Consider the following 9,399-nt stretch of genomic DNA (forward strand, 5'->3'; position numbering starts at 1 on the left):
ATAGTCACGGTGGTTGGGCACACGCAGCAACACAGACTGGAAAAAGCAAAGAGCAAAATAAAGCAGAATGTGGCCCAACGCTCTGCTTGTCCCTCTGACACATTGCTTAGCACTGCTGAGTAATACAAAAGAGCACGCTCCCTGCTCTTTGCAGAGGCATACAGTAAATATTTTCTCTCTTAATCCGTGGCTCTGCTTCAGGGTTCTCTTGTTGGATATTCTCATTTCTCTGCTTAATCACAAATCCTTCTGCAAGGCACTGGAGAGATCAAAGGAAACATTACTTTGTTTATAGCAAAAATAGATTCTTTCCCACAGTCATTCTGTACACGTGATCATTTCCCAAGCCAATTCAATTAGAATTTCAGATAAACACTGTCCCTTCCTGGAAAGGTCTGGTTGTTGCCTGCCAGTCAGGCAGATGGGATCTGTAGGTAGCTTGAGCATGGTTTGTCCTTTTACATAAAAATGCCAAATGGTGGAAGCTGCAGCCATTGCACCGGCATCAGGGTCCTTGCCAGAACAATGCCCCTGCTCACACTCATTCTCCTGGACCAACTGTCGCCATATTTCTTCCTTTCTTTTTCAGTTTGGCTGGAAGTTTCCCCCTGAAATAGTTCTGGTAGTTTTCTGCCAGTATCCCCATGATTTCTGCTTTTTTTTCTGGTTTCTGGGCACTCTGCTTTCTCCTACTCTTTCCTTTGTCCCAGATTCCATGTCAGTCCTTTCTCCATACTCCCTGTGGCTTGCCTGCCTGCTGACTCTCCCCTTCTCCTTTCTATCCCTCTTCCCCCTCCTCCCTTTTTGCAGCTCTCGTGCTTCCTGGCAGAGTCACAGCAGCTGCTGTCACAGCTCCCTGAAAGCACTCACTGCAGCCGCTCCCCTGTGGCCTCCCAGCACGTATTTCCCAGTGGCCTCCCAGCAAAACTTTCAAATAGCAGCTGTAAGCTCCGGGGGAAGGACCTTTGGTGCTGCCTGTCCTTGTTGCATTAGAGTGGGCTGTGGGACTCTTGTAGCGTTGCCGTTCTTACCTTGTATATCCGCAGCTGCGCAGGATGGCATCTGGGAAGATGACGTGTAAGTGTGGCTTGTTCTAATGATTCCTCCTCCTCCTATCCCACTTGTTCTTGCAACCCCTCCTCCTAGACCCGAAGACTGACCAATTCCTCCTTGCTGACTGAGGGAACAGGAAAAGAACATTTTAGTGAATGAAATGACAGATAAGCCAGAACTACAGTTTGGTCATTGTCCCTGCAGCTCTCGATCTGTTTTCCCCTTGGGCATAAAATTGGCAGAATACTGCAGTGACTTTCCTCCTGTGGCGATGGCTGGCACAGGGCAGGGAAGCAGATCGTCACCGTTGATTACCAGGCAGCCCTAACAGGTCGGTGAGGGTGAAGGAGCTGTGCAGTGCCTCCACTTATTGCTCACTTTGCTTTTATGTTAAAATACCCAGGACAAGTATTTTATTGTATCGCTTGGTGCGTCTCAAGCCTACTCACATAAGGTCCTGCTGTCCGCCCTCCAGCAGGCAGCGGTACGTGTGGATCTCCTGCTCCAGACGGCACTTGACATCCAGCAGGATCTTGTACTCTTGGTTCTGGCACTCCATTTCTGCTCGCAGATCAGCCAGTTGCTGCTCCACGCACGTGATCTGGCTCTGGAGCTCAGCAAGGTGGTTGTTGTAGCGACACTCTGTCTCAGCCAGCGAGGATTCCAGGTTGTCCCTCTGCAGAGTGACATGTGGCATGATACAAATACAGGCGTGAGAGACACGGCGTTTAAACTATGAATTCTTACATCAAAGCACAGCTGTGAGCCAGCTGAGCTTTACGCCAGCTCTCCACCCACCTGGCTGAGCTGAGCCTGGAGATCAATTTCCAGGGCTTGCAATTGGCGCCTCAGTTCAGTGACTTGATTGTTGCACGTCTCTACCTCCTGTCCGCTTGTAATAACCTCCCGATTCACCTCCTCAATCTGAAAATCACCAATCCAGAATAAAGAACTTCAGGGAATGTTTAATGTAAGTCAGATCAAGTATTAAGGAAAGGGCAGAGAGGCTAGCAAAAAACATGGCATGAGAAAGGTTTGGGTGAACTCTCTCATCCTAACAGAGTGTAAACCCTGCTCGTCGTTCCTCGTGCTCCTCCCATAGCCCTGCTGTGCAGTCCCTCTCACTGCTTACTGCTTTGTAAAGAGTTCCTGCCTCGAGTCTCTCTAACACGCAGCAATTCCCGTCACCCCACGAGAAGGTCGCAGAGTGGCACTGTCCCTGTGTCACTTGGTCAATTTAAACCAATCCTAAACGCTGTTACAGTTTCTTGTGTGGTTTTAGCGTGTAGTAAGTCACCGTGGAAGCATTGCCTGGGTGTTAGCCTGGGAAGGTCAGAGCTGTGTAAATTTACTCACCTTGCACTCGTACCAATCCTCCACTTCTTTGCGGTTGCGTTCAATCAGCGTTTCATACTGGCACCTCATCTCCTCCAGGATCTTTCTGAGGTCTGGGCCAGGGCAGGCGTTGACCTCCACGCTCACATCTCCAGTCGATTGTTTCCTCAGACAGTTCATTTCCTGGAAACACCACCCAGATCGCATCATTTTTTAAAAAGAAGTTAGAAACCGAGGGAGCTAAGTTCTGCTGTAGGGAGAGCAGAGCCCCAGCAGAGCCCCTCTCTGCTGGACACTCACAGCCCCTAGGTCACACATATCATCTCCATCAGCCGCTTGCCCCTCCGCAGCCAGCACCCAGGGGTGGGCACCACGGGGAGGGAGCGTGATGGATCCTGCATGAATTAACGCTTTTGACACGCGAGGGGCAGGACCCTACCTCCTCGTGGTTCTTCTTCAGGCAGCAGAGCTCCTCCCGCAGCGACTCCAGCTGTGCCTCCAGGTCAGACCTGCACAGAGTCAGCTGGTCCAGGACTTGGCGTAAGCCGTTGATGTCGGCCTCCACGCTCTGGCGCAGGGCCAGCTCCGTCTCGTACCTGGTTTGTGCAAGAAAGAGTAGTCAGTGTCTGACACCACCATTTGCTCTTTTTTTTTCATCTGACCATCCATCTTTCTTACGGTATTTTCCTAACTAGCCTAACAGGATGCTAAGCAAAGCAGTCTGAGGCGTGCTCCGTCAAATCTGCTCTCCGCCTGCCTTCCCTGGAGCGTTCTCACCGGGGCGGAGGTGTCACTCACCGCGTTTCTGCTCTCCAACAGGAAACAACAAAAGCTTCCCCTTGGAAAGACACCACGTGCCAGAGTGGCACCTCAGGTGAACCCACGCTGCTCCCTGTCTGCAGATCCCTTCTGCTTTCTGAAGAACTCTAATCTCCACTCAAAACCATCTTGTCATCCCAAACTTTCCACCCTGAAATTGCCACTCATCCAGGCAGCTCTAGAGGCAATGCATGAAAGAGCTTTTCTGCGCAGCCTCCAGCCTGCCCTGACCAGAGGATCACCGGAGACCTGTCTGAGAGCTCCTTCTCACCAGCTCTGCGAGCAGGAGCGCAGTGACAGGGGAGGGGGACAGCGACGGGTACTCACTTCACTCGGAAGTCGTCAGCTGTCATCCTGCTGTTATCGATGTTCAAAATGATCTTGTTGTTGTCTATGGTTGCGCAGACAATCTGGAAAAAGAATATTCACTCCTGAAGTCTCTTCCCTGTATCCTCAGGCTCACGTGTACCCGTGGACCGGTGCTACCAGACCTCGCCTCTTTCTCTCTCTTTTTTTTTAGCACTGGGTAGCAGGCGTGGGGGAGTTGGGAGTGCAGCAGGCACAGGGGTGAGTGTCAGTGAAGTATGGTGAAGGCATTAAAGTGATAAAATACGTGGTTCAGATGCAGTCAGGGAGGTATAATTAGTGTTGTCCAGCACCTGCCACCATCCACCTCACCCTTTAAATCTAAATCTCACTTTCATGGATAAGAGATTTAAAAGCTTTGTTTCAAGACTTAATTATAAGTCTGCCTCCTTCTGTCTGTTTCCTCGATTCGTTTCGCTTTATTCTTCTTTGTGCATTGACATCCTGGAATTTTTGCCAAGCGCACTTTGCAAATGCTTTTAATTTTAAATTGCATACTCAAAATGTGTTAGGGCAATGCTCTCTTTGTTCTTAGTTTTAATTAGATGTCTGATATTTCCCAATTCTGTATGAAAGAGTAAATTTGCAGAAAAAAGAAATAACGTTTAACTGGAATTCTGCAAGACTGATGATAGACTAATATAAATTCAGGCAAATTAATGCAATCCAGTATTTATTTCTCTTTTAGTTGCTTTCTTGGCATATATCTGTTTAAAAGCCTTGGCACTAACCTAGTTCAGAAAGACTACTGAGCCAACCCAGATGTATTCCACAAAGATAACATTTCCCCCTTCAAATATATCTGATGAATACAAGCAATGGAAAGAGTCCAAACACTCCAGGTTTTTGCCTTTGAGCTCTAGGGCTTTCTGCCGGCAGTTGTCTTAATGGCTGTTTACACAAAGCATTTTACAACAGTGAAATGTTACTCCTGATAACTGCAATAAGTTGTGAACCAACGCCACGGGAGAAGCTTACAAGGGAAAGAGCAGCTGAGAAATGATGTTACCTGATTTTGAAGATCTTCTATTTCTTTATAATAGCAGCTGTAGTCCCGTGGCTCACAAAAAGGGCCCTGCTTGGCGTACCACTCCCTGATTCTGCACTCCAGGTCAGCGTTTTCTTGTTCCAGGCACCTCACCTTGTCCAGGTAAGAAGCCAGGCGGTCATTAAGGTTCTGCATGGTGACCTTTTCGTCACCGGAAAGAAGAATGCCATCACCAGCAAAACCACCTCCAACTACCCCTCCACCAAGACCAACACCAAGGCCACCTCCAATGCCACCGCCAAAGCGAGCACTGCCACCGCTGAATCCAATGCCTGAACATCCTCCGAGGACAGCGGCTCCTAAGCCACCTCCATAGTTTCCACCAACCAAACTGCCGGTGCTCAGTCCTCCTCCATAATTCACACCACCACAGTAGCTTCTACCAGAAAACCCTCGGCTACCACCTATCCCGCAAGTCGTGTATCTTCCAGAAGAGACTGAGGAGATCCGTGCTCCTCCACCACCACCACCGCCACCGATAACACAGCTGCCACCACTGGTCCTGCCCCTGAAAGAGCCAGTTGTCTGCTTAACACTACAACTCATTTTGAGGACAGCTGCAGCTCCAACCCAAAGCCCAAAGCAAGATGCACAGCTTGATATTGAATCAGAGTGCAGGTTGGTTGTTGCCGCAGATCTCTATTTATACCTTCCAAAGGGGGTGTCACCTACAGGGTGTTTCTTCTTCCCACGGGGCTGGCTAGTCTTGCTGTTTATGCCAAGAATAAATAGCCCATAGGCAGTTTCCCTCTAGAAATCCCAGTTCACAAGGAAGATACTTTACATGTCAGCAGCTTATTCCAAAAAGTAAAATAATGTTTTATGAGTCATCAGCTTTTTGTATGATGCAAACTTTACAACAAGTCAAGAAAAAAAGTTGCCCTAGATTATGTACAAAGAAGCAGCATTGGTATTTATAACATCAAAGGGCCTTTTATCTTTTATTAATTTGTATTTATTTTATTCTTAGTCCAATAAACATTTTTATACCACACGCTATGGTAGAGTACATGGAACATAAATGGGAATTAATATAAATTCTCACTTCTGAAAAGTGTGACTAATAGTGACCATAGTAGTGAAAAGAGCAGGGCTATCGCGGTGTAGATGCCTGTCACCTGGCACAGCGGCAGGCAGTAGGTCTAGGTCATGCTGTACTGTGAGATTTCTTAAATCGCTGCGGTAATTCCTCTGTGGGTTTAGTTCCCCATTTGTGGCTTATCTTTCTCTGGTCATGCAAACACAAGGAGTGAACTTGCTCACAGTCTGCCAAGATCAGGCCTGCTAAATGTTGGAAGTCCTCTGTGTCTAGATGTTACACACACCTGGTGTAAGCTGGAGTGCATGAAGTACCCCCCTGAAGTTACTTTTCAATTACGTTAATTGCTGCCCACACTGCCTCAATTTGTGGTGATCGTAGATAGAGAGAGGTGGCAGGAAAGGGAGCATCCACGGGCAAAACGTCCCGTTCCCTGGATGGACCGAGACGTGATCCCGCAGGTCTTTGCCATTACTAAGGTTGTGCTGAGCACAAAATAAGAAGGAGAAAAGCTTCCCGCGTTTCTTAATGGAGTTTGTCAGAGTAGCATCAGGCGTTAGCCCAGCCTGGCTGGCCGTGGGAGCGCGATCCCCAGAGCCGGGCGAGCAGCAGCCGGGGGAGCGTGGGGAGAACTGGCTCCGCGGGTGCCAGCGCCTTTCTCCAGCAGCCTGCTGTGATGAGGATATTCTGCTCTCCAGGGGACGGAGGCTGCTGTTCCCTACGGGGTGGAACTTCCAGGCAACTCTTACTCACAAGTAACCTTTGAGTCGAGCATGTCCATAGTTACAGGAGCAGTTGTGATAAATCCTCTATGGCGGCGAGTGTGACACCTGAGCGGGAGCCCTGAGAGCAGCGGTCGCCTCCGGGGAGGAGGGCAGAGCGAACCGACATACGCCCAGGCCCCTCTCGCGCACTGCTGGGGAGGCACACGGTTAGGGGCCTTCTGTCACCGTGGTAGGAGAGTGTCCCCAAGCACACAGAGATGTGATCGTCTTCTCCCCAGCGTTAGTTAGGACTCTCCACTCTACAGCGAGATAATTTATTTCTTTACCTAGATCAGAGATGATAAAAAGGCGCCTACCCAAGGCTGGCAGCATCCTAGAATATTCATTATTCGTATGGTGCAGTGAAAGAACTTGCTCAAGGACAGAGCCGGAGTCTGTCAGAGCTCAGAGTCCTGGTTCAGACTGCAGCGCCTGAAATACAAGTCCATCCTCCCCCTAAAGCCCGTCCCCCCTGCTCCCCACACAGCCTAGACTCACAATAGCAAAAATCATAAGCAAAAAGGAGGTTAGGGAGTAAAACTGGCTTTCATCCATCGTTTTGAGGAATATAATTGAAGACAGGGTGTGGCTGTAAGAGCCAACAGAAATTAATATAATGTCTGCATTGCTTGGAGCTTCGCTTCTGCTGTGTAGGTTTTCAGAAGTTACCTAACAGCCATCTGCAGAGCGCGGTGCTCCGGGTTGGGGTCGCCTTTTTTTCCCTTTCAGAGTCTCAGGTTTAGGAGGAGACACTGCAGATATTGGACATTTCTCTACGGGTGGGCAAGGAGCACCTACACCTGCTCCTTTCAGCAGTTACCTAAGAGGAGGAAGGAATAGCTCTTGCTCTGGAAAACAAACTTGTTTGGATCATTGAACACTTTACATGTGTCCTGGCTGAAAGCTCCACAGGCAACTAAATCACATTTTACCAGTGAAGATTAGAAACCATCACACAATTCTTCCCAAGTACTCGTATTTGGGATATAATTGCATAATTACATTCTTCAGAGCTTTACTGGGCTCCTGCCAGTTTCGCTGGGACGTGGAACATGGGACTGATACAGCAAATGCACCCAAAAGCCAGGCCCTGACCAACCAGATGATGTTCTAGAACCAGTCAGATTTTTTCCCCCTCCGTGCCGGGCGGCTGCAGCTGTGTGTGCTGGCAGGCGGGCAGCTCGCACGGCCGCGGCGTGGTTTCGCCCCCAGCAGCGCGGTGTTGCCCTGCTCTTACAACGTGTCAAGGCTCGGGGGCTCGGCACCGAGAGCTCACCGCAGCGCGGGCAGGGGCGTGCGTTTGCTGGCGGGGCGGCGCTCTGCCTCCTCGAGCAGCGAGCCACCGTCTTGGGCTGAAACATCCATCAGCACCAGCGTTTTTCCCCACTAAACTTTCGTTATTATTGGTATTCCTGTAGTGTAGGGCCATAGTCTTGGGGCAGAACAATGTGTAGGGAAGGACGGTGCAAGTCGAAGGCATAAAAATGTCCCCAAAGGATTTACATCCTAAATGTAAGAGAGGAGGAGACGAATGGCTCCGTACAGAGGGAAGGGAGCGATGGCCGCTGTTAGCCAGGGGGATGGGCAGTGGGCTCAGCCCAGGGTCAGCGCAAATGCTGCCAGGTCTTGTGGGCACTGTGGAGAGGAAGAGAGACCTGACAGTGGACAACGAGGTAATAAGGGTAAATATTGACACATGGCGATGGGCAGCTGCGGAGGAGGCAGGAAGATGGGATGTTTTCAAGTGCTGGGGTGGGCGATGGAGTTTGGCCCTGCAGGAACGGCGACTGTCCCGGGGCACGGCCGGTCTGCAGTGCCTGCCTGGCTCTGCCACGCTCTGCTCTCTTCACTTATCAAAGTTGATAATGTTTTCTTGTGTCAACTACAAGAAGGGTGTGTCTAATCTGACAGAACTTTGCTTTCATAAGCATTGCTTCAGTGATGTTTGTGCAACCACACTGGGATATGATTTTATCTTGTCACTTGTAGCTACCATTAATAATTTGCATAATAGCCATTAGGCATCACTTATTAAACGCTGCTTTGATGTGATACTGAGCCGGCTCCAGACCTCATGCTCCCATCTTTCAAGTGCAGACCATGACTCTTTTCTGGCTAATGACTCATTGGTTTATACCACCACGTTTAGCAAAATTCCTGTAAGGCAAGTGAAATAATTATCACGGTAAGTTTGGTAACAGCATGATCCTAGGTCTTAAATACGCCTCAGAGACTAAGGTGGTTACTCTGCTTCAGTTTCTTTCTTGCTGACTGTTCACATCGTCCGACTACCTCTGAACATTTGCTAGTGATGAAGTTCAGCAGAACATGGAGGTGGACAGAACCAGATTTCTTCCTACTGAAGCTCACAATCTTCCCTGATCCATTTTGTGAAGGGTTTTACTTTCCTTCCAGCGCCTGCCAGAGCTGACAGTGCAGCCAGGCTTCCCAGCATGTGCATCTCTGGAGGCACTACTGGTGATCATGGCAAAGACGAGTGCGAGAGGATTTGTGTTAGGAGAGCAGGGAATGCTGCTGGGTGAAGGGAACTGCAGCAGTGTCAGTCCTGCGTGGAGAGCTGCGTGCGTGCAGGGTGGGAGGAAAAGCACGGCTCGAGGCTGCGGGCCCTGCTGGCAGAGCCGCGTGGGTCGAGCCAGAACCTGACACACACAACGGGAGCATTCAGGTGCTTCCTGCACTCAGACACCGTGCAGTGGTGCGGCAGGGCCAGGCAGCCAAAGGTGCCGGCCAGCCAGCCCTCCCCACAGTGGCCCCATCTTATCTTCATTTCATGCTTGTACTAAACGGTCTCTTCATTTCAATACACTTTCAATACGTGGTTCATAACTGGCAGTTTAAATGATACTCTTCAGTGTACTGAGCTGAGAAATCTCCTGCTTGATTATAGTAGTCTACTCCTCTATATAATTCTTTATAAATGTTACACAACTCAGTAAACAAAAATACAAACCCCA

At 49.5% G+C, this 9,399-nt stretch overlaps 1 protein-coding gene across 1 annotated transcript; it reads right to left on the reverse strand.

Annotated features, from left to right (window-relative positions):
• Window positions 1–233: 233 nt before the first annotated feature.
• Window positions 234–5,167, reverse strand: LOC137673649 (keratin, type I cytoskeletal 13-like). Its single transcript, XM_068418588.1, has 8 exons — window positions 4,583–5,167; window positions 3,535–3,617; window positions 2,828–2,984; window positions 2,410–2,571; window positions 1,852–1,977; window positions 1,503–1,729; window positions 1,032–1,177; window positions 234–259 (listed from the first exon to the last, which is right to left on the reverse strand). Exons 1-8 carry the CDS (start codon window positions 5,165–5,167, stop codon window positions 234–236), a joined length of 1,512 nt encoding a protein of 503 aa, XP_068274689.1.
• Between the last annotated feature and the right edge of the window lie 4,232 nt (window positions 5,168–9,399).

Source organism: Nyctibius grandis, chromosome 26 (genome assembly GCF_013368605.1).
Source record: "Nyctibius grandis isolate bNycGra1 chromosome 26, bNycGra1.pri, whole genome shotgun sequence".
Classification (NCBI taxonomy): domain Eukaryota; kingdom Metazoa; phylum Chordata; class Aves; order Nyctibiiformes; family Nyctibiidae; genus Nyctibius; species Nyctibius grandis.

Bases quoted from the DNA above. Each gene is read 5' to 3' on its own strand.
- LOC137673649 (XM_068418588.1), bottom strand. From the start codon at position 5,167: ATGAGTTGTAGTGTTAAGCAGACAACTGGCTCTTTCAGGGGCAGGACC. The intron at 2,985-3,534 runs GTGAGTACCCGT...TGCACAAACCAG, and splicing joins GCTGACGACTTCCGAGTGAA to GTACGAGACGGAGCTGGCCC. The intron at 1,730-1,851 runs GTGGGTGGAGAG...GTCACTCTGCAG, and splicing joins TCCAGGCTCAGCTCAGCCAG to AGGGACAACCTGGAATCCTC.